The 24,820-nt window shown below is 55.3% G+C and overlaps 1 protein-coding gene across 5 annotated transcripts in view; it reads left to right on the top strand.

Moving 5' to 3' along the window:
- Positions 1-273: 273 nt before the first annotated feature.
- The window catches only part of ILRUN (inflammation and lipid regulator with UBA-like and NBR1-like domains), a 94,049-nt gene continuing 69,502 nt past the window's right edge, over positions 274-24,820 (top strand). For 4 of the 5 annotated variants that reach the window (XR_003760800.2, XM_029068377.2, XM_029068379.2 and 1 more), the window contains exon 1: positions 275-505. Coding sequence is in view for 4 of the 5 variants with exons in the window: in XM_029068377.2 (XP_028924210.1) it covers positions 348-505 (158 nt within the window). In the remaining variant the exon portion in view is untranslated. Of the gene's footprint in view, positions 506-24,820 lie in introns of all 5 variants that reach the window. The other variant, XM_029068375.2, reaches the window with a different exon arrangement.

Below are 24,820 nucleotides of genomic sequence, written 5' to 3'. Positions count from 1 at the left end.
CAGAAGGGCCTCCCTCCCCCCCCCTCCGCCCCGCCCCCCCCGCCGCGCTGACGTCACGCGCCGCCCGTCACGCGCTTGTGACGTCACTGAGGGGGAGGGCGGGGGCGGCGGCGGAGGGCGGCGCCTGCGCAGTGGGCGCGGTGAGTCGGTCCCCGCCCCTCCCCCGCCCGCCCCCCTCCTTCTCTCTGTCTCTCCGTCTCTGTCTCTCCGTCTCTGTCTCTGTCCCCTCCTCCTCCCCTCCCTCCCCTCCCCCCCACCCCCGAAGCGGCGCCCCCTCCCAGCGGCGGCATCAGGAGGAGGAGGAGGAGGAGGCGGGCGCGGGGTCGGGGGGCGATCCGGCCCCCGCCATGGAGGGGATGGACGTCGACCTGGACCCGGAGCTGATGCAGAAGTTCAGCTGCCTGGGCACCACCGACAAGGACGTGCTCATCTCCGAGTTCCAGCGGCTGCTCGGCTTCCAGCTCAACCCGGCGGGCTGCGCCTTCTTCCTGGACATGACCAACTGGTGAGGCCAAGCTCCCAGAAGCCTCCGGGCCGGGCCGCTCCCAGAGGCCTCCGCGGCCGCCCGGGCCTGACAGGGAGGAGGCCTCGGGGCGGCCCGACATGGGGGGCCCGGACACCCCCCTCCCCCCCCGGCCGCCCTGGCCCTGTGCGGGGGGCGGGAAAGGAAGGTCAAACCTCCCCCTTGCCCCCCCCCGGGGATCGTCCTCAGGGCGAGGACCGGCGGGACCCTAACTTTGCCCTCCTCCTTAGCCCAACTCTCCCTCCTTCCCTCTCCACGTGCCCCTCTCCCTAACCGCCCTCCCCTGGCCATAACAATGATAATGTTGGTGTTTGTTCAGCGCTCACTCTGGGCAGAGCTCTCTCCTCAGCGCTGGGGGAGATACAGGGTCAGCGGGCGGTCCCCCGGGAGGCTCACGGTCTTAATCCCCGTTTCCCAGATGAGGGAACTGAGGCCCAGAGAAGTGAAGGGACTGGCCCAAGGTCACCCAGCTGACAAGTGGCGGAGCAGGGATTAATAATACTAGTAATGTTGGTGTTTGTTCAGCGCTCACTCTGGGCAGAGCACTCTCCTCAGCGCTGGGGGAGATACAGGGTCAGCGGGCGGTCCCCCGGGAGGCTCACGGTCTTAATCCCCGTTTCCCAGATGAGGGAACTGAGGCCCAGAGATGTGACTTGCCCACAGTCACAGCTGACAAGGGGCAGAGCAGGGATTAGTAATAGTAATGTTGGTGTTTGTTCAGCGCTCACTCTGGGCAGAGCTCTCTCCTCAGCGCTGGGGGAGATACAGGGTCAGCGGGCGGTCCCACGGGAGGCTCACGGTCTTAATCCCCGTTTCCCAGATGAGGGAACTGAGGCCCAGAGATGTGACTTGCCCTCAGTCACACAGCTGACAAGGGACAGAGCTCTCCACGTGTCCCTCTCCCTAATAATAATAATGTTGGTATTTGTTCAGCGCTTACTCTGTGCAGAGCACTCTTCTAAGCGCTGGGCTAGATACAGGGTCATCGGGTGGTCCCACATGAGGCTCACAGTTAATCCCCATTTTCCAGATGAGGGAACTGAGGCCCAGAGAAGTGAAGGGACTTGCCCACGGTCACACAGCGGACAAGGGGCAGAGCTCTCCACGTGCCCCTCTCCCTAACCACCCTCCCCTGGTCATAATAGTACTAATGTTGGTATTTGTTTAGCGCTTACTCTGTGCAGAGCACTGTTCTAAGCGCTGGGGGAGATACAGGGGTACCAGATGGTCCCACGTGGGGCTCCCAGTTAATCCCCATTTTACAGATGAGGGAACTGAGGCCCAGAGAAGTGAAGGGACTGGCCCAAGGTCACCCGGCTGACAAGTGGCAGAGCTGGGATTAACAATAATAATAATAATAATAATAATGTTGGTATTTGTTAAGCGTTTACTATGTGCACAGCACTGTTCTAAGCGCTGGGGGAGATACAGGGTCATCGGGTTGTCCCGCGTGAAGCTCACAGTCTTCATCCCCATTTTCCAGATGAGGGAACTGAAGCCCAGAGAAGTGAAGGGACTGGCCCAAGGTCACTCAGCTGACAAGTGGCAGAGCTGGGATTAACAATAATAATAATAATAATGTTGGTATTTGTTAGCGTTTACTATGTGCACAGCACTGTTCTAAGCGCTGGGGGAGATACAGGGTCATCGGGTTGTCCCGCGTGAAGCTCACAGTCTTCATCCCCATTTTACAGATGAGGGAACTGAAGCCCAGAGAAGTGAAGGGACTGGCCCAAGGTCACCCAGCTGACAAGTTGGTGGAGCCGGGATTAGAACCCACAACCTCAGAGTCCCAAGCCCGGGCTCTTCCCACTAGTAATAATACTAATGTTGGTATTTGTTAAGCGCTTACTCTGTGCAGAGGACTGTTCTAAGCGCTGGGGGAGATACGGGGTCATCACTTTGTCCCACGTGAGACGTTTTTGAATCCCCATTTTTCCAGATGAGGGAACTGAGGCCCAGAGAAGTGAAGGGACTGGCCCAAGGTCACCCAGCTGACAAGTGGCGGAGCCGGATTTAGCACCCACGACCTCTGAGTCCCAAGCCCGGCCTCTTCCCACTAATAAAATGATAATGTTGGTATTTGTTAAGCACTTACTATGTGCAGAGCACTGTTCTAAGCGCTGGGGGAGATACGGGGTAATCAGGTGGTCCCACGTGAGGCTCACAGTTAATCCCCATTTTCCAGATGAGGGAACTGAGGCCCAGAGAAGTGAAATGACTGGCCCACAGTCGCACAGCTGACAAGTGGCAGAGCCGGGGTTCGAACCCATGACCGCTGAGTCCCAAGCCCGGGCGCTTTCCACTGTGCCACGCTGCTTCTCTGCGTAACGCTTTGTTTCCCTTGGCATCGCTCCCACCCTTCACGGTCCACCCCCCCTTCCCTTCCAAGGTTTTTTGGATCGGGAGGGCCGGAATGCTATTTGTTAAACATTACAAATTAGGGGAAGCAGCGTGGCTCCGTGGCAAGAGCCCGGGCTTGGGAGTCAGAGTTCAGGGGTTCGAATCCCGGCCCCGCCACTTGTCATCTGTGGGACTGTGGGCAAGTCACTTCTCTGGGCCTCAGTTCCCTCATCTGGAAAATGGGGATTGATTGTGAGCCTCACGTGGGACAACCCGATGACCCTGTATCTACCCCAGCGCTTAGAACACAGTAAGCACTTAAATACCAACGTTATTATTATTAAACGCTTACCACCTTCCAGGCACTGTACCAAACGCTGGAGAGGAGGAGGAGGACGTGCGTTCCGATCCCGGCTTCGCCCTTTGTCGGCTGGGTGACCTTGGGCGAGCCACTCAACTTGTCTGAGCCTCGGTGACCTCATCTGTAAAATGGAGATTGACACTGGGAGCCTCGCAGTATGATAATAATGTGGGTATTTGTTAAGCGCTTACTGTGTGCCGCGCACCGTTCTAAGCGCTGGGGGAGATGCGGGGTCATCGGGTTGTCCCACGCGAGGCTCACAGTCTTCATCCCCATTTTCGCCGCTGAGGCACCGAGAAGCGAAGTGACTTGCCCAAGTCACACAGCTGACAGGTGGCGGAGCCGGGATTAGAACCCACGACCCCTGACTCCTATGCCCGGCCTCTTTCCACTGAGCCACGCTGCTTCTCTGTATCTACCCCAGCGCTTAGCACAGTGCCTGGCACCTAGCGCTTAATAAATAGCGTAATCGTAATACAGGCTAATCAGGTTGGACGCAGACCGCGTCTCTCCTGGGGCTCACGGTCTTAAGCCTCGTTTGACGGATGAGGGAACCGAGGCACAGACGAGAGAGGCAGAGCGGCCTCGTGGTTAGAGCACGGACCCGGGAGTCCGAAGGACCTGGGTTCTGATCCAGGCTCTGCCATTTGTTGGCGGCGTGAACTCGGGCAGGTCACCTCACTTCTCTGGGCCTCAGTTCCCTCATCTGCACAGCGGGGAGTAAATAATGATAAAATAAGACCGTGAGCCCCGTGTGGGACACGGACTGGGTCCGACCCGATTACCTCGTGTCCGCCCCGGCGCTCGAAACAGCGACTGGCAGAGAGTAAGCGCTTAAATATCATTTCGGAAAGGGGAAGTGGTTTGCCCAAGATCCCACAGGGGACAAATGGTGGAGCTGGGATTAGAACCCAGTTCATTAAAAGCATTTTTATGCCCCGCTGTAGCCAGAAAGGGCACTGTGAATGCAGATCTTTGCTCCGTTCTCCACATATCTTAAAGTCACATCTGTTCATGTTACTCTCTAGGGCCAGCGTATCCTCAGCCGGGCATCAGGCAGCTGGGGCCACACCGAGTCTGAAATCCCCCCCCCCCCCCCATTCATTATCTGAATTATCTCCAGTTGCCATTGCTAGCTCTGTAGAACTGTTGGGTTTTGCAGAAATGGGAATGAACACCCGCTGCTTCGGAACCTGACCGAGCGGTGCTCTTTTTAGAAAACGTTGGCCTTGGGAGAAGCACTGATGCCGAGAGCCCGCTCTTCTAGACCGTAGGGACCTGGATGTGTGCGAGCGGTTTTGATTTCGGGGAGAACGGGTCCCGATTTCAACGTACGGCAGGCCCCGGTGACATCAAAACGGCAGCTAGCTGTACAGTAATAATGGTAATGATGATAACGTTGGTGTTTGTTAAGCGCTTACTATGTGCAGAGCACTGTTCTGAGCGCTGGGGCAGATACAGGGTCATCAGGTTGTCCCACGTGAGGCTCACGGTCTTAATCCCCATTTTCCAGCCGAGGGCCAGAGACGCCAAGTGACTCGCCCACAGTCCCACAGCCGACAAGTGGCAGAGCCGGGATTCGAACCCACGACCTCTGACTCCCAAGCCCGGGCTCTTGCCACTGAGCCGCTCTGCTTGTACTATTTATTAAGCGCTCACTGTGTGCCAAGTACTGGACTAAGCACCAGAACAGATACAGGATCAGGTCTCGTAGGAGGGAGAACCGGTATTGAACCCCCGATTTGCCCGTGGGGGAACCGAGGCCCAGAGAAGTTTAGTGGTTTGCCCAAGGGTCTCCCAGCAGACGGGTGGTGGAGCCGGGATTAGAACCCAGGTCCTCTGACTCCCGGGCCCGGGCTCTTTCCCCTCGGCCACGATTCTTCTCGAGGAGCGCGGGGGCAAAAAGTACAAGAAGGGGAGAAGGTGGCGTTGTCATCTCCTTTAGTGTTTGTGATAGGTGGAAATGCCCTTGGTCGCATCTAGAGGATGTTAAAAGTTTTAAAGAGAGTTGTTTGCATGGTTTGTGTTGTTTTTCCCCTCTTCCCCTCCCCGTAAGCTGTGTAGTTACTTGTTTCTCTTCAAAAAATTAGTTCGGGAAACGAGTAGGAAGGCAAATCTTGGACTCGTAATGGGACTTATTTATTTCCCGAAGGCCTTTCCTCTGGACCGTAAGCTCGTTGAGGGCAGGGAGCACGTCCGACAGCTCTGTATCGTGCTCTCCCGAGTGCTCAGCCCATAGCATGTGCTCAGTAAATACGATTAATTCATTCAATAGTATTTATTGAGCGCTAACTATGTGCAGAGCACTGCGCTAAGCGCTTGGAAGGTACAATTCGGCAACATAGCGTGCGCTCGGTAAATACGATTAATTCATGCAGTAGTATTGAGCGCTTACTATGTGCAGAGCACTGTACCAGGCGCTTGGAAGCAGCGTGGCTCAGTGGAAAGAGCACGGGCTTTGGAGTCAGAGGTCATGGGTTCGAATCCCAGCTCTACCACTTGTCAGCTGTGTGCCTGTGGCAAGTCACTTCTCGGTGCCTCAGTTACCTCATCTGTAAAATGGGGATTAAGACTGTGAGCCCCACGTGGGACGACCTGATTCCCCTGTGTCTACCCCAGCGCTTAGAACAGTGCTCTGCACATAGTAAGCGCTTAACAAATACCAACATTATTACAATTCGGCAACAGATAGAGACAAGATTAATTGATTTCCCTGCCCCAGCTCTCCCCCACCCATGCTGATAATACCCTTTAAGCCCTTTAGAAAGTCCTTAGGGCTCTTCCACAATAGTTATTATTATAAAGCCGTGTTTTCCAGAGTGTTTTATGAGCTTGCAGTGTGTGTGTATTTAGCAACTAGGATTTTGTTTACTTTTAGATATTATGAAAGATGACTAGGTTGGGTTCTGAAACTCTTATAAGCTTGGGTGTTTTTTTGTTTGTTTTTTTTTTTTTATTTCCACAAACATTTCTATTTGTATTATTTTGAACCCAGAATGGTCTTGAGCGCGAGCATTTCTTGCCAGTGTCTAAACCTATCGGGGCGGCTGGGTGTTCCTGCTCAAGAATGGGAGAGTCCCAACCAGGTCCGAATTCTGAGCGTCCCGGGAGCCGTGCGCAGAATAACCGGCGGAAACGGTGACAAGTCAGCCCAAATCTTGGAAGCCGTAGTGTTTTTTGAAAGTGGCAATTTATCTCTAGGAGTGAATAGGGTTTCTCAGAAATTATTTTTTTAAAAATAGCACGGGTGAGGTGTTACACGTCGGGGAATTGTAGAATTTAAAGCTGGGAGGGGATTTCGAAGGCCACCTAAATTAATTCATGGCGGAAAGCAGCGTGATCTAGTGGAAGAGCATGGGGGCTGGGAGTCCGAGGACCTGGGTTCTAATTCTGCCTCTGACACGCGCCTTGGTGCCTCAGTTTCCTCCACTGTAAAATGGGGATTCAGTTCTTAGACCGTGAGCCCCGTGCGGAACAGGAACGGCGTCCTACCCAGTTACCTCCTGTCTTCCCCGGTGCTTAGAAGAAAGAGTCTGTGGCACATGCTAAGCTTAAGTGAGCGTACTGCCCCTGGAAAAGTGCAACGGAAATCAAGCCAGATGTGGTTTAAAAGCAGATCTCCTAGAGGCCTTCCCTGACTGAGCCCTCATTTCCTCATCTCCCGCTCCCTTCTGCGTCGCTCATGGATTGGCACCCTCTCTTCACCCCTCCCTCAGCCCCCAAGACACTTATGTACGTCTCTAATAATAATAATAACTATAATAATAATTACGGTATCTGTTAAGCGCTTACTATGTGCAGAGCACTGGTCTAAGCGCCGGGGTGGTTACAGAGTAATCAAGTTGTCCCACGTGAGGCTCACAGTCTTCATCCCCATTTTCCAGATGAGGGAACCGAGGGACAGAGAAGTGAAGTGACTTGCCCACAGTCACACAGCTGGCAAGCGGCGGAGCCGGGATTGGAACCCGCGACCTCTGACTCCCACGCCCGGGCTCCTTCCACCGAGCCACGCTGCTTCTCCAATCTGTAATTTATATTAATGCCTCCCCTTCCGGACTGCTCGTCGTGGGCAGGGAACACGTGGGCCGATTCTGTTACAGCGTTCCTTCCCGGGGGTTTAGTGTAGTGCTCTGCCCGCAGTAAGCGCTCAGTAAACACTCTTGATCGTTTGGCCGCTCACAAGGCGCTTACCCTCTAATGGCAAAGGAATGAAAAGGAGCCCCGGACTGAAAGTCAGGAGACTGGCGTTCTGATCCCGGCTCTGCCGCTTGCCTGCTGGGGGACCTTAGTCAAGTCACGTAACTTCTTTGCACCTTGGTCTCCTCATCTGTAACATGAGAATAAAATACCTGTCCTCCTTTCAGTCCGTGAACCCCCGTGGGACAAGGACCGTAGCCAGACTGGATTATTTTATATCTACCCCGAGCTCAATACGGCACTCTCCACCGTGCCCCGTAAATGCCGTTGATTGATTAATAAGTAGCATAATGATCATATATAAACTATCTACAAATAGCCTGAGCAGGAGGGAGATCGAGGCCCGGGTAGGAAACCGAACGAATACGCCGGGATTAAAAAAAATACGGCGAACGGAATTTATTGAATATACAGAGGTGCCGAGGCCTGGCTTTTGGGTTAACGTGACTCGGGGCTGGGAATTAATTGAGAGGGCTTACTGGAAGAGGTGGAATTTGGGCTGCAGAGACGGGGGGACCGACGTTGGGGAGGGGGGTTCCCCCAGCGGGGGCGTGGAGTTACGGGCGAGGGAGTCAGTGGGAGGGAAAAGGTCGGAGGCAAGCGAGTCGGGAGTGGAGCACAATTATTCTTTCGTTCAACCTTATATTTTGAGCACCTACTGTGTGCAGAGCGCAGTACTGAACCCTTGGGAGAGTACAATATAACAATAAACAGCCGCATTCCCTGCCCTCAACGAGCTTACTGCCTAGAGGGGGGAGATTTTAGGTGAGCTTGGCTTGGGAGGAGCAAAAGAGTGCAAGATGGGAAGCAGTAGCTAAAGAGACCCGATATGGATGATCGATCATATTTATTGAGCACTTACTGCACGCAGAGCACTGTACTAAGCGTTTGGGAGAGGCCATCCCGGCTCCGCCGCTCGTCTGCAGTGTGACCCCGGGGAAGCTACTTAACTACTCTGGGCCTCCGTTCCCTCGTCTGTAAAAATGGGGATTAAAAAATGCGAGCCCCACGTGGGGCAATCTGATCACCCTGTATCTCCCCCGGCGCTGAGAAGAGTGCCGTGCACATAGTAAGCGCTTAACGAATACCGTAATTATTATTTATTAGTATTATTCTAACAGAAACAGAGACAGTCCCTGCCCATTGACGGGCTTACAGTATCCTAACAGAGTTGAATGTTCCCTGCCCACAAGGAACATAGATTCTAGACGGGAAGACGGCCCTTAATCTAAATAGATTACAGATAAGGACGTGAGTCCCTTGGGGCCCAGGGAGGGAGGAGTAAAGGGTACAAATCCAAGCTCAAGGGCTACGCAGAAGGGAGTGGGAGAAGAGGAAATGAGGGCTTAGGGAAGGCCTCTGTGCTTTTACTCAGGCTTTGAAAGCGGGGAGAGTCTGTCAGATGGGAAAGGGGAGGGCGTTCCGGTCCAGAGGCGGGACGTCAGCGGCCAGATAAGTGGCATCGAGGTACAGCGAGGAGCTGGGCGTTAGAGGCGGGCCGGGTAGGAGCAGGAAATGAGGGGGACAAGGTAGGAGGGGGCAGGGTGATTAAGTGCTCTCAGGCCCGGGGTGAGGAGTTTCTGTCTGATGCGGAGGTGGAGTGGAGCAGTCCAGTGGCGAACCTTGAAACCATCAGTGAGGAATTTTTGGTTGACGCGAAAGGCGATGGGTAGCCATTTGAGGTTTTGGAGGAGTGGGAAGTTGCGGGGCGAGCGATGCTGCCAGAAGATACTCTGTACAGACGTTCCCGCCCGGAGTGCGGACTGAAGAAGGAGAAGGCTGGAGGCAGGAAAGCAGCGAGGAGGCTCTAACTGGGGTACGGCACCGTCTCGGTGGCACGGTTTAGTGCTTACTGTGATGGAGCGCCGTCCGCAGCGCCGGGGCAGGTGCCAGGAAATCAGGTTGGACGATACCCCCGTCCCACGTGGGGCTCTCGGTCTCAAAGGGAGGGAGAACGGATATTCAGTCCCCAGTCTGCAGAGGAGGAAAGTGAGGCACAGATAAATCGACCGGCCTAAAGTTGCGCAGGAAGAGGCCGACCTGGGAGAGGTTTTGGAAGAAGAATTGGCTCAGGTGACTTGCTCTGGACATAGTAATGTTGGTATCTGTTAAGCGCTTACTATGTGCGGAGCACTGTTCTAAGCGCTGGGGTAGATACAGGGTCATCAGGTTGTCCCACGTGGGGCTCACAGTCTTCAGCCCCATTTTCCAGATGAGGGAACCGGGGTACGGACAAGTGAAGTGACTTGCCCACAGTCGCCCGGCTGACAAGTGGCGGAGCGGGGATTCGAACCCACGACCTCTGACTCCCAAGCCCGGCCTCCTTCCACCGAGCCACGCTGCTTCTCTGCCTCCAGGTGCGTCGTCTAACCTATTCTCGGGGCACCGACGGGCGGACGATCTGTAAGACCGAGTCCTGCCCAGGCAGGACTGATCTAATCCTGGGACCTGGACCGGCTCCACTGAGACCCAGGAGTCTAGACTGTAAGCTCACTGTGGGCAGGGAATGTATCTATCTGTTACGTTGTACCCTCCCGAGCACTAAGTACAGAGCTCTGCACCCAGTAAGGGTTCGGTAAATACGACCGACTGAGTGGAAGGGAGCCGAGCGACACCCGGTCTTTTCCCTGGGACCTGGAATAATTAATAGTTGCGGTATTCGTATGTGCCAGGCGCTGGGGCCGAGAGAAGGTAACTGGGTTGGACGCAGTCCCCGTCCCACGGGGGACTCACAGGCTTAAACCCCCATTTTACAGATGAGGGAGCCCAGAGAAGCAAAGTGACTTGCCCAGGGTCCCGCGGCGGAGCCGGGATTAGGAGGCTGGCAAGCTACGAGGAGCAAGTGGGCTATGCCACCGATGCCAAATGTGGCCCAAGACCAGCCCGAGCCCAGGCCCCCCCCCGTTCCGCGGCCAGACCTCTACCCTCCGGTGGTATCTCGGTTCCGTTCTCCTCAATGTGACAATTCTTCTCTCCACCTAGCCGAAGTCTCCCGTTGCGATGGAGACGGATTGCCCCTCCGCCCCTCCATTTTTTCCCAGAGAGTCGTGTTTTCTTTGTGACGTAGTTGGAGAATATCTATCATCCCATAGTGGATGCTCTCTGACGTGCCTGGACACATTCCGTGTAGAATTTCATAGATTTTAGGATCGTTTATTTGATTTGGCTCTCTGTCTCCGAAGGATATAAGGGCCGAGTCTTTATTATGCATTCATTCGTTCAGTGGTGTTTATTGGGCGCTTACTGTGTGCAGAGCACTGGACTGAGTCCTTGGGAAAGTTCAATACAAGGGTAAACAGTGACATTCCCCGCCCGCAAGGAGATTACGGTCGAGAGGGGGAAACAGACCTCAGTACAAATAAATAATAAACGATAACGTCGGTATCCGTTAAGCGCTTACTGTGCGCCGAGCACTGTTCCGAGCGCCGGGGCAGATACGGGCTCATCGGGTCGTCTCACGTGAGGCTCACGGTCTTCGTCCCCATTTTCCAGATGAGGTCACTGAGGCCCAGAGAAGCGAAGTGACTTGCCCACGGTGCCACAGCCGACAAGGGGCGGAGCCGGGATTCGAACCCATGACCCCCGACTCCCGAGCCCGGGCTCTTGCCACTGAGCCACGCCGCAGATACGGCCGCGAGTGCCTGTTAGGGTTCAGCGCTCGCTTTCGGTCCCCTCAAATCCTTCTTTTAGGCCGAAACGGAGCTGTAAGCCTGTTTGAAGAGCATCAGTCGGTCGGCGGTATTTACCGAGCGCTTCCCGGGTTCCCGAGCACCGTCCCGAGCGTTCCGGAGAGTACGGTGGGACAGGTGGAAGACCCGGGCCCTGCCCACGACCCGCCGGCAGGCTAGAGACGGTCGTTCGGGTCCATTACGGGACCGCCCGGAAGGGCCGTGAGGGTGGCACGGATGTTAAAAAGGGCACGGATCCAGGTGCCGGGGCGACCCCGGAGGGGAAAGGAGGGCTCAGTCGGGGAAGGCCTCCTGGAGGAGGCGTGATTTTTTAGCAAGGCCTTAAAGGCGGAGATGTGAAAGGAGGGGGAGTCGCAGGCCAGAGGGAGGAGCTGGGCGAGGAGTCGGCGGCCAGCTCGTTGTGGGCAGGCATCGTCGCTCTTTGTTGCTGTATCGTCCTTTCCCCGGCGCCTAGTACGGTGCCCTGCCCACGGTAAGCGTTGAATAAATACGACTGCACGACCGGTTCTCCCTTGAGGTCCTTCGTGGACCCCGCCACCCACACCCTTAGAGAAGCAGCGTGGCTCGGTGGAAAGAGCGCGGGGCTGGGGAGTCGGCGGTCGTGGATTCGAATCCCGGCTCTGCCACCCGTCAGCTCGTGACTGTGGGCAAGTCGCTTCGCTTCTCCGGGCCTCAGTTCCCTCCTCGGGAAAATGGGGGTGAAGACGGTGAGCCTCACGCGGCTCAACCTGATCACCCTGTATCTCCCCCAGCGCTTGGAACGGTGCTCGGCACGTAGTAAACGCCGAACGAACACCGACGTTATTATTCCGGACGTTTCTTCGCATCCGTCCTCCTACCCCCACCCCGGGTGTCTTTCTTTGGCTTTCTAAACGGTAGCCGAGCCGCGGCCCGTCGGTATTTAACTGAGGTGGCCGCTGGGAAGTTGTGACTGCCCGACCGCCCCGGGGAAGTTTGCGTCCTGACTTGGGGGCCTTTAGCCGGGGGCAAGAACTTCCTGGAGCTCCAGGGCAGTGAAGCAGCCCCGGCCTAAGCCCTCCCGGGTCTGGCCGCCCTCAGTCCCCGCTCAGCCCCTTGTCAGCCCTGTGACTTCGGGCAAGTCACTTCACTTCTCCGGGCCTCGGCGGCCTCGTCTGTAAAATGGGGGTTAAGACTGTGAGCCCCACGTGGGGCAACCTGATCCCCTTGTAGTACTGATGATGACGTTGGTATCTGTTAAGCGCTCACTCCGTGCCGAGCACCGTTCTAAGCGCCGGGGGAGACACGGGGTCATCGGGTTGGCCCACGTGAGGCTCACCCCGTTTTCCAGATGAGGTAAGTGAGGCACAGAGAAGTGAAGTGGCTAGCTCACGGTCACACAGCAGATAAGTGGCAGAGCTGGGATTCGAACCCACGACCGCCGACTCCCAAGCCCGGGCCCTTTCCACCGAGCCACGCTGCTTCCTCGTATCCCCTCCGGCGCTTAGAACGGTGCTTTGCACATAGTAAGTGCTTACCAAGTGCCATCGTTATTATTATTATTATCAAGGCACAGCGTTCCGCTGTCTTAAATTTCTCTTCCGTTCCCGCCGTGGGGTTTCCCTGTTTCTCTTGAAGCTCTGGGGGCAGAGCCAATCAATAATCTTTTCTTATGCCGTCCGCTAAGCGCTCACTACGTGCCGGGGACTGTACTAAACGCTGGAGTAGATACGAGCTCGTCAAGTCGGACACGGTCCCTGCCCCACGTGGGGCTCGTAATTTTAATCTCCTTTTTACGGGTGAGGGAACCGACACGGATGGGTGACTTGCCCAGGGTCACCCCGCATTCAGTCCATCAGTGGTATTTATTGAGCGCCTGCTAGGTGCAGGGCACCGTTCCGTACCGCGTCCGGAGCACAGCAGACAAGCGGAAGAGCCGGGATCAGGCCCCAGGCCCCTGCTCTCTATCCACCGGGCCTCGCTGCTCCGGCCTGATTCTGGCCGGATCAAAGCCCCGGCGTTCGGCCGACTCAAATTTCTCTTGGTTTTATCGTCTCCAAGGTCTCGTTGAAGATGCAGCATGGCCCAGAGGGTAGAGCCCAGGAGTCAGAAGGGCCTGGGTTCTAATCCCGGCTCCGCCGGTCGTCTGTTGGGTGGCCCCGGGCGAGGCGCGGCTCTTCTCCGTGTCTCGGTTCCCTCACCTGTAAGATGGGGATGAAGACTGTGAGCCCCGTGTGGGACGGGGACTTTGTCCAACCTGATTAGTTTGTATCTATCCCAGTGCTTAGAACAGTGTCTGGCCCGGAGTGAGCACTTAACAGATACCGTAAAAAGTTTGCTTCTCTCGTGACACGTGAAGCTGTGGCCGATTAGTCGATCAATTGTACCTGTCGGGGGCCTGGTGAGTGCAAAGTCCAGGTGAACCGCAAAAACAAGATTCGAGTTCACCGCCCATAGCGGGGAAGAGACAAAAAAACCCATTCACAAATAAAGGGAGCCGTAAGAAGAGCATAAAGAAGAAGCGGCAGCGTGGCTCAGCGGAAAGAGCCCGGGCTTGGGAGTCAGAGGTCACGGGTTCGAATCCCGTGCTCCGCCACTTGTCAGCTGTGTGACTGTGGGCAGGTCACTTCACTTCTCTGGGCCTCAGTGACCTCATCTGTCACTGACACGTGGGACAACCTGATTCCCCAGTGTCTACCCCAGCGCTTAGAACAGTGCTCTGCACGTAGTAAGCGCCTAACAAATACCAACATTATTAAGTCACTTCACTTCTCAGTGCCCTCATCTGGAAAATGGGGATTAACTGTGAGCCTCACGTGAGACAGCCTGATGACCCTGTATCTCCCCCAGCGCTTAGAACAGTGCTCTGCACATAGTAAGCGCTTAACAAATACCAACATTGTTATTATTATTATAACGAATGTTGAAGATGGCTTAGAAGGAGGCTTCGAAATCATCGTAGTAGCGTTTATTGGGAGCCCACGAAATGCAGCGCGCCGAGGTACGGCCCGGTTCTGTACCATTCCCGCAGTTAGAACCCATCCGGGTTCATTTTCAGTTTGGCCCCTCAAACCTATCTTATTAAGTGCGTATAGAAGCGGCGGGGCTCAGGTGGAAGGAGCCCGGGCCTGGGAGTCGGAGGTCATGGGTTCGAATCCCGGCTCTGCCACTTGTCAGCTGTGTGGCCGTGGGCAAGTCACTCTCACTTCTCCGGGCCTCAGTTCCCTCATCTGTAAAATGGGGATCAAGACCGTGAGCCTCCCGTGGGACAACCTCGTGACCCTGTATCTACCCCAGCGCTTAGAACAGCGCCTGGCACATAGTAAGCGCTTAACAAATACCATCAGTATTATCATTAGGGAGACCTCTCATCTCCCCAGGGTTTGGTAGGTACGTACCATATTTTGGGAGAATGATCTCTTCTGACTGTAAGATCCTTGCGGGCAGGGAACGTGTCTCCCACATTTGTTGTACGATACTCTCCCAAGCGCCTGGTACAGTGCTGCGCACATAGTAAGTGTCAGTAAACGATTCTGAAGTTAGATGAGGGTTTACTGTAGTTTCCACCTTCTCCCCCTCCCCCGGTTTAAGGAAGCCAGCCGAAGAAAATGAGATCCCCCCTCCTTCCGTTCTCAAGGCGTTACAGAAGAAAAGTTGGGAGGAGGCAGGGTTCGGCCTCAGTAACCTGAGAAGTGGTTGTACGTGACGTTAGCCCGGAGATCCGAGGTGATCATCCACGTGGAGCAAGTCGCTGCATTGTGCGAAGCACCGTTCTAGGGGCTCAGGAGAATTCCCGAAGAAGACGCGGTCCTAGTTTGCCTTCAGTCGGTCCATCGGTGGCATTTAGTGAGCACTTACTGTGCGGCGAGCACCGTGGCGAGCGCCTGGGAGGGAACGATGCAGTCGGCGTGTTCCCCGGCCACGAGACGCTCGCGGTCTGGAAGGGGAGAAAGACACTGAAATCACTTTTAGGGGAACGGGAGACTGTAAGGATAAGTCCCGGGGGCCTAGGGGCGAGTGTCAGAATTAATAATTCAGCAGAGATGAGCAAAGACGCGTGATCTTATAATCGTCTAAAACTCCAAGGGTACAGGTAAACTCGCAAAGAGGCACGAGAGTTGTTAGTTGCAGTAGATGAAAGTCTCCCGGGGAGGAGATGATGCGGGAAGATTTTAAGCTGGCAAACCACGCAGGAAGCAGTAGTCCGGTTGCCAGGCGTCGAGGGTCTAGAAATAGAAAAGCAGCGACCTGCGAAATACTGCTGAGGAAGAGGTCGGGAGGCAGGCGAGAGAGGGGAGAGATGACTCGAAGGTTGTGAGGGTGGCGACAGGAAAGATGAGGGGGTGGGGTCGGAGCCGAGTTTATTTTTCGACAGTTTAAGTGTGAGGTAGCAGAAGGGGGCGGTGCGCGTCCGTGGGTGTCGGCGGGCGGGTCGCGAACCCGATCGGATGGATTCGTGGCCCCCCGCTGTGGCCCCGGGTGGGATTTAAGGGCCCAGCCACCGCTCTCTGGTGATCATACCCCGGGAAATCAGTCAACCGATGGTATTCATTGAGCGCGCATTATGTGCGGAGCACTGTACTAGGCACTCGGGAAAGTACAGTGCAGCGGCATTTGTAACGGCGTGGGCCTGGGAGTCAGAGGCCCTGGGTTCTAATCCCCGCTCCGCCACTGTAGCAGCGTGGCTCAGTGGAAAGAGCCCGGGCTTCGGAGTCAGAGGTTCGACTCCCGGCTCTGCCGCTTGTCGGCTGTGTGACCGCGGGCAAGTCACTTCACTTCTCTGTGCCTCAGTTACCCCTCATCTGCAAAATGGGGATCCGCTGTGAGCCTCACGTGGGACGACCCGATTACCCTGTATCTCCCCCAGCGCTTAGAACAGTGCTCGGCACGTAGTAGGCGCTTAACGAGTACCAACATTATCATCGTTATCATCACCGTGTCTGCCGTGTGACCTTGGACCGACTTCTCCGGCCCTCAGTTGCCTCATTGGTAAAATGGGGATTAAAGCTTTGAGCCACGTGTGGGACGTGGACCGTGTATCTCGTGTCTTCTCCCGGGCTTAGTGCAGCATCTGGCACTCAGCACTTAACCAGTGCCATTTGAAAAGAAAAATAGAGAAGGGTCGGTAGACGTGATCCCTGCCCACGAGAAACTTACGGTCCCCGTGCGGAGACAGACATGAAAATAAATTATACGTCGGGGAGATTAGTAGCGTGTCGAAGTGCTAAAGGGAAATAATACGACGTCGTCGGATCCCCGAAGGCAGCGATCGATCGCGCCTGCTAACTCTCTTGAACTCTCCCAGGTGTTCAGCGCGGTGCCCTGCAGAGTAAGCGCTCAGTAAATGCTGCTGTCGTGCCTGGAGGGGAGCTTGGCCAGTGCTGTGCCTAAACCATCCTAGGTGAATGTGGATTCGGTCATTTGGTTAAGGGTAAAATCGTTCCCAGGTTGTAAATGCTACCGTGAGAAGCCAGTTAAGAGGGAGTAGGTCTCGGTTCTCAACATCTTAATTTTCAGCGTTCAATATTGTAACAGCGTAGTTATAGGCAAATTTAATGCAGGCCTGAGATTTAGAAGTGTTAGTAGGTTCTGTGCTATCAGAAGGTGATGCAGTTTTCAGTTATATCAAGAATGACATGCTCTTTGCAGCATAAATAGCGTTATTGTGGTTTCTAGTACTAAAGTTGTGGAATTTACAGCGGTCTCTTGCCTTAAAACGGGTCTTTTTATTACACAGTTCTCACTTGAGTGAATTTCGGTGGGGGGCTGGAATTTGACTCTTATTTTCCGTATGAAGTTGGCTTCAATTTATGTGGATTCAGACTGGCATTTCTCAGAAGCGTCGTCCGGCCCCCGTCCCCCCCCCCCCCGACGGCTTCGTCTCCGAGGCTTTGCCTTCCTCCGTATCTCCTGGAGGAAGATGGTGAAGAGGTGTCGGAAGCCGATATTCAGCTTTTCCTCCTGACCTTGGACACTTAGATTACCTTGAAGACTCACTCATCCGACTCCTTAGGATTCTGCCCTCTGCTCCTGCCTTGTGAGTGAGCAGCTCGCTACCATCGGCCCGGGCCCCGGAAGATATCCCCGGCTTTTACTGCGTAGAATGGCGTCCGCTCCAGTCGTTCGATCATATTTATCGAGCGCTTACCGTGTGCAGAGCGCCGTACGAAGCGCTCGGGCGAGGGCAGCAATAAGCGGACGCATTCCCTGCCCGCAACGAGGACGAGCTTATCCTCCACTGGTTCTCTCAGGATTCAGCAGCGTTTAGAGCGAGGCGACCCCCGTCTTCAGGCGAGTGAGGCGTCATTTCGCCGTCTGCTTACGAACCCCCGGAACCTTCCTCACCGTCTTCCGTCTCTGTCAGGCCACTCGAACTCCGCGGTTTGTTCTTCCAGGCCGGAGTGGCGGAGGCACCCCGGACGCGCAGTTTGCAGTCGGGGCTGCCCCGCGTGATTAAGCGGCACTGCTCTCGGTCGTTGCCGCATCATTTTTGGAAACCCGGCCGGTCGCCGTGACACTGTGGAGACGCCGATTTCCTGTCCTTCTGTTCGATGACAGGAAGCTCAGGGAAGGCATTCGTCCCGTAGCGAGCTCATCTGAACGCTTTCCCTGATGTCTCTGGAAACCGGGTTCTGTAAATGGAGCCTCCCTGGGGATCCTCGAAGGAGACCGGACTCGTTCAAGAGACGAACTTTTAATTGGGTAGCTTTTGCCGTTGAGAATGGTTTTTTTTCCCTCCACCTTTTGAGAGTGCGTTTCAGGACTTGGCTTAAGACGGACGCGGACACCCTCCCCGCCTCCAAAGCCTTATTTATTTTCTTTACGGCACGTAAGCGCTTACTGTGGGTCGGGCGCCGTTCTGAGCGTTAGGGCAGATACAAGGCTGGACACAGGCCATATCCCACAGGGGGGTTTTTAGCCGTAATCACGGATGAAGTTACTGAGGCACAGAGGCGACTTGCCCCAGATCACCCAGCGGACGAGGGGCGGAGGTGGGATTAGAACCCAGGTCCCTCTGCCTCCCGGGCCTGTGCTCTACCCGCTAGGCCACGCTGCTTCCCAAGAGCACCCCCGCCCCCCCCCAAGAGGCCTCCCTTCACTAAGCCCTCCTCTCTCCTTCTCCCATCCCTTCTGTGTAGCTCTTGCGGTTGGATGAGAAGCAGCGCGGCTCAGTGGAAAGAGCCCGGGCTTGGGAGTCAGAGATCATGGGTTCGAATCCCGGCGCTGCCGCTTGTCAGCTGTGTGACTCTGGGCAAGTCACTTCCCTGCTCTGTGCCTCAGTTACCTCATCTGTAAAATGGGGATGAAGACCGTGAGCCTCACGTGGGACGACCTGATCACCCTGTACGCCCCAGCGCTTGGAACAGTGCTCTGCCCATAGTAGGCGCTTAACAAATACCAACGTTATCGTTTATTATTATCTGCATCTTTTATTCACCCCTCCCTCAGCCCCACAGCACTTACGTGCGTGGCCGTAATTTATTTATTTATACTGGTGTCTGTGCCCTCTCTAGACTTTAAGCTCCTTGTGGGCGGGGAATGTGTCTACCAACTCTGTTATAGTGTAATAGTAATGTTGGTATCTGTTAAGCGCTTACTATGTGCAGAGCACTGTTCTAAGCGCCGGGGTAGACACTGGGGAATCAGGTTGTCCCACGTGGGGCTCCCAGTCTGTAAAAACCCCCATTTTCCAGATGAGGTCACTGAGGCACAGAGAAGTGAAGTGACTCGCCCACAGTCCCACAGCTGCCGAGTGGCGGAGGCGGGATTCGAACCCGTGACCTCCGACTCCCCGGCCCGGCCTCTTTCCACTGAGCCACGCTGGAGCGCCGACTGCGGGCTTCCGCTCACGGTAGGTGCCCAGCAGATATGACCGATTGACAGGAGGCCAGTGATGAATGCAGTGGCTTGGCATTCAGAAACATCTGCTGACCTTAGTCAGCGAAGCTCAGAAATGGTTCAGCAGCTCTGCCTCTTATCTGCTGTGTGACCTTAGGCAAGTCATTTCCCTTCTCTGGGGCCTCAGTTCTCTCATCTGTAAAACGGGAGTCGAGGCTGCGCGCCCCACCTGATCCGCCTGTGTCCACTGTGTGCCTGGCACACGGTGAGCACTTAAACGCCACAGTTATTATTCCCAAATCCCACTTCCCCCGGGAAACCTTCCCCGGTGAATTCACGGGACTCCAGTCGCATCGGCCCAACGCCACCTGTTTGTCTCAGTGCTGAGCCTAGAAACGCAATCCCTACGTACGTTCAGATTCCAATAATCAGTGGTCATACAGCTCTTTCATCCTGAAATATTTCTATTCCCATCATATCTGTGTCCTTCCTCTTGTTTCCGCTGTCGTGAGTCCTTTCTGTCGGTTCATCCCCTTTGGTAGCGAGCCCCTCGCGGGCAGCGGTTGGATGTTTTCCTTCCGTCGAACCCCCCCCCCCCCAACTGCTCGGTGCAGTCCTTGGAACTCCGCGGCCACTCAATCAGTCCTGTTAATGAGGAAGAAGTTCAGTGCTATTGTTTGGGAACTGAATTCTGACATTTTTCCTGTGAGTACACAATTGTCTTCAACTGACTGTGCCACAAAACAACTGGCACTATGCGCCTCTCAAGTTCCCGTGCGGCACGTGGCCAGAAGCCAGCTCCGGAGCTCTTCGGAATATCGTAAGAAACAAAAATAGATCGGACCGTAGAGTTGGCAGTCTGGGCTTCTCCTGGCTGCAGCGGGAGACGCTCTCCCAAGCGCTCAGTACGGTGCTCAGTAAACGCGACTGCACGCGTGAAAGCACGGTTCTCGTCGTTGACCGGCTTGCGATTGAGCCAGCCCATTCCAGCCGTGAAGCGTTTCAGTTGTTCTTCCCTTTTTTTTCCCCCAACTGGAAGCTGTTTGAGGACAGAGGCCATCTAATTTGTTGTTTGGGAGTTTCCCAAGTGCCTGTAGACCGCTTCACACGCGTGTACAGATCTGAAATTTATTTCTATTAGTGTCTTCCTCCCTAGACCGTAAGCCCATTGTGGCCAGGGAACGTGTGGGAGCTTCAGGGCTCAGTGGAAAGAGCGCGGGCTTTGGAATCGGAGGTCATGGGTTCGAATCCCGGCTCCGCCACCTGTCAGCTGTGGGACTGTGGGCGAGTCACTTCACTTCTCTGTGCCTCAGTTACCTCATCTGGAAAATGGCGATGAAGACCGTGAGCCCCACGTGGGACGACCTGATTCCCCTGTGTCTACCCCAGCGCTTAGAACGGTGCTCTGCACGTAGTAAGCGCTTAACAGGTACCACCAGTTTTATTATTATTATTAATCCTGCCTCTGCCGCTAGTCAGCTGTGTGACCTTGGGCAAGTCACTTCACTTCTCTGTGCCTCAGTGACCTCATCTGTCAAATGGGGATTAAAGCTGTGAGCCTCATGTGGGACAACCTGATCACCTTGTATCCCCCCAGTGCTTAGAACAGTGCTTGGCACATAGTAAGCGCTTAATAAATACCACCATTTATTTTTATTTTTTTATTCTATCGTACTCTCCCAAGCGCTCAGTTACAGCGCCCGGCACAGAGGAAGCGTTCAGCAGCGTGGCTCAGTGGAAAGAGCCCGGGCGGGGGAGTCAGAGGTCATGAGTTCGAATCCCGGCTCTGCCACTTGTCAGCTGTGTGACTGTGGGCGAGTCACTTGACCTCTCTGTGCCTCAGTTACCTCATCTGGAAAATGGGGGATCAACTGTGAGCCTCACGTGGGACGACCCGATGACCCTGTATCTCCCCCAGCGCTTGGAACAGTGCTCGGCACATAGCGCTTAACAGATACCAACATTATTATTAAAGACGATTGACGGACCGACTCGCTGTGGCCGCTCATTAATAAGAAATAATGTCGGTCTTTTTTTAAAAAAAATTCTATTTTGCAGTGACCCTGAGCCCCGCAGACACTCTTGAGCACCCCCGAGTTCTACACCTTCTACAGATCATTACGCTTTGCTCATTTACTGCTCTGTTGGTTGTGGTTTCTCGGTCCCGCCCTTTGAACTGTAAAAGCGAAGGACACAGCGCTCCGGTTTTACACCGGTCTGGGTCCAAGTCCTGAGCTTTTTTATCATCGGTAGATTTAAAGGGCAAACATTTTGTAAGGGAAGTTGGAGTCGCTGAAAGAATTCAACTCTAGGAAACACCCCCCCCCCCCCCCCCCCCCGCATTCTCCCGAAGCCCGAAGGAAGGCTGTAGGAAATAATAATAATAGTCTTTAGCATTCGTTCGGTTCATTCAATAGTATTTATTGAGCGCTTACTATGTGCAGAGCACTGGACTAAGCGCCCGGAACGGACAATTCGGCAACAGATAGAGACAATCCCTGCCCATTGACGGGCTCACGGTCTAATCGGGGGAGACGGACGGACAGAAACAAGACAACTTAATGACGATAAATAGAATCAAGGGGATGGGCACCTCATTAATGAAATAAATAGGGGAATAAAAATATATACAAATGAGCACAGCGCTGAGGGGAGGGGGAGGGAGGGGGGAGGAGCGGAGGGAAAAGGGGCTTAGCCGAGGGGAGGTGAAGGGGAGGAAGCGGGAGGGAGCAGAGGGCGGAGGGGGAGGATAATGTGTGTCAAGCACCGTGATGAGCAGTGGGGCAGATGCGATTGAATCTGGCCGAGCACAGACCCTGTCCCAAACGGGGCTCACGGGTATCGAACCCCCGTGTATGCTGTTGAGGGAACTGAGGCCCAGAGAAGTCAGGTGACTTACCCAGGGTCACACAGCAAGCAAGGGGCAGAGCGGGGATCAGCACCCGGGTCCTCCGACTCCCAGGCCCGTGCTCGTTCCGCTAGCCACGCTGCTTCTCCAAGAATAACTACAATTATTAAAGGGATCGTTTTTCTGGGAGAGGACAAGGAAGGTCAGTAGCCGTGGGTGGGCAGGGGCGTAAAATGGAAAGAGGACATTTCTTTCTCCCCCCCGCTCTTAGAGCCCTTCGGCTCTTCACGCGCCCGAAAGAGACGAATGCGGCCTTTTGCTGTGTCTGCTCCCCGGTGGGCCTGTGGAAAGCACAGGCGCTCGATGTGCCCGTTCGCTCGCTGATTCTTTCAGTCGTACGTATTGAACACTTACTACGTGCAGAGTAATATACTAAACACTTGGGAGAGTAAAATACAGTAAACAGACACGTCCCCTGCCCACAGTGAGCCTACAGTCTAGAGCGGGGGCGACGGATATTAATATAAATAAATGAAGCAATGCAGTGGGACTGGAAAGGGGGAAGAACAAAGGGAGCGAGGCAGGGATGCAGAAGGGAGTGGGAGAATCTGAGAAAGGCAGAGGGACGGAGGCTGTTCCTCCCCCACCTCTCCCGATGACAGATGGCCCCGGTTGGGACGGGCCTCGGGGGCCAGGGCGGCAAGCCTCCCAGCGGCCGGGGCTTCTCCTGGCACTTTTCTCCTCCTCTTCCCCGCTCTCCTCACCACTGCCAAGGAAAACCTCTCCCCGTTCCAGAAGGTACGGTCCAGCCCGCGGGATTGCCCTTTTTTCCGGGAGGAGATCCGTCTGTGAATGAACCGGAGCACCTGAGATTCATTCGTTCGGTCGTATTCACTGACCCCTTACTGTGTGCGGAGCCCTGCACTGAGCGCTTGGAAAGTACAATTCAGCAACAAATGGAGACAGTCCCTGCCCGCAGCGGGCTCGCGGTCAAGAAGGGGGAAGACAGACAGCAGAACAAGTCAACAGGCATCGAAGCAGCGCTGTAAATAAGTAGATCAGATTGAATGAATGGATACGTGCGCGTCGTTAATAAAAGAAATGGAATTATAAATACGTACTGTGCTGTGGGGAGCAGAGCGGAGGGAGCGAGTGGGGAAGACGGGGAGGGGGAGAAGAGGAAAAAGGGGGCTCCGTCCGGGAAGGCCTCCCGGAGGAGGTGAGCTCTCAGTGGGGCCGGGAAGAGGGGAAGAGGGTCAGTTTGGCGGACGCGAGGAGGGAGGGCGTCCCCGGCCAGAGGTAGGACGTGGGCCGGGGGGGTCGACGGCGGGACGGGCGAGGACGAGATGACACATACGATGGGCCCAGGAGGCCCCTTGGCACTTGTGTGAGTAATCTATAAATTATACATTATAAATCATTTAACAGCAATGGCGTTCGCCAAGCACTTACGGTGTGCTCGGCACTGTACTGAGCACCGGGGTGGATACAAGCAAGTTGGGTCGGACACAGTCACTGTCCCACAAGGGGCTCCCCGTCTCAATCCCTATTTTACGGATGAGGTAAACGAGGCCCGGAGAATGTTACTAATAGTAATGATAATTGTGGTGTCTGCTGAGCACTTACGACGTGCCGGGCACTGTACTAAGCGCCGGGATAGATACGAGATGATTGGGTTGGACACAGTCCCGGTCCCAAATGGGGCTCACGGTCTTAATCCCCGTTTTACAGATGAGGGAACCGAGGCACCGAGAAGTGAAGTGACTTGCCCAAGGCGAGTGGTTGAGCTGGAATATTTCTCTCTATTAATGTCTGTCTCCCCCGCCCGCTAGGCCGGAAGGTCAGTGTGGGCAGGGAGAGTGTCTGCCAGCTCTTTTGTCCTGTTCTGTCCCGAGCGTTTCGCACAGTGGGGTACTCAAATACCGTTAACGACGACGATGCCGCCGAAGTCAATTCTGTACCATAAGCGCGATATCTTCTTGTACCGTTCTTCAGCCTTAAATGCGCAGCGTCACGGCCCCGGGGTCAGTGACGGAAAATCTCTGTCTCGTCAGCTGAACGAGTTGTGATCGAGCTCTGAAGTAATAGCGCCGTTTCCTCCGCTGGCTTTTCGCCCACTGACGTCTCCTTGTCTCCTCCGTCGCGTCGTAATCTCTAAGAGGAGAGAGTGGATTTCACACTTCGGGTTCCTCAAGTGCCCGGCTGGGCGGTTTTCACGCAAGGCCGCCGACCCTAGGGAACGTCGGCCGGGCCCTCCTTCCTCTGCCTCCCCTCCGAGCGGCCCTGGCCGCCCCCGAGGCTACCGCGGCCTTCCCCAGACCTCATCAGGAGGGAACCACAGACCGCCGCCGCCGTCATCGACGGTACTCACCGAGCGCCGACCGGGTGCGGAGCACCGTGTGAGGCGCTCGGCGGAGTACGGTACGACAGCGTGGGGCCGAAACCTTCCCGAATAATGATGTCGGTATTTGTTAAGTACGTGCAGAGCGCCGTTCTAAGCGCCGGGGGAGATACAGGGTCATCGGGTTGTCCCACGTGAGGCTCACGGGCTTCGTCCCCATTTTCCGGATGAGGCCCGGTGAAGTGACTTGCCCACAGTCACACAGCTGACCGGTGGCGGAGCCGGGATCCGAACCCATGGCCTCGGACTCCCCAGCCCGGGCTCTTTCCACCGAGCCGCGCTGCTTCTCGGCCGAACCCCGACGAGCTTACGGTCTGGAGGAGGGGGGCAGGCGCGTCGGGAAGTTATCTGTACTACGTAACGTATAGGTACGTCCGTGAGTGTCGAGGAGTTGAGGGGCGTTGTGGGGTTGAGGGTGGGGCGACTGTCAGACGCCCGAAGGCCACAGCGCCAAGTGCAGAGATGACGCAGAGGGGCGAGGGGGCCGGGGGAGAGCGGGGCGTAATCAGGGACGGCTCCTCGGAGGAGGTGATGGGGACCTTTGTCCAGAGGCCCAGACTGGAAGCCCGTCAGTGGGCAGGGATTGTCTCTATCTGTTACCGAACTGTCCGTTCCAAGCTCTCAGTACAGTGCTGTGCACACAGCGCTCGATAAATATTAT

This window comes from Ornithorhynchus anatinus, chromosome 7, assembly GCF_004115215.2.
Source record: "Ornithorhynchus anatinus isolate Pmale09 chromosome 7, mOrnAna1.pri.v4, whole genome shotgun sequence".
In the NCBI taxonomy this organism is placed as follows: domain Eukaryota; kingdom Metazoa; phylum Chordata; class Mammalia; order Monotremata; family Ornithorhynchidae; genus Ornithorhynchus; species Ornithorhynchus anatinus.
The sequence above is the reverse complement of the archived record's forward strand: the minus strand, read 5'-3'. Positions and strand labels throughout refer to the sequence as shown.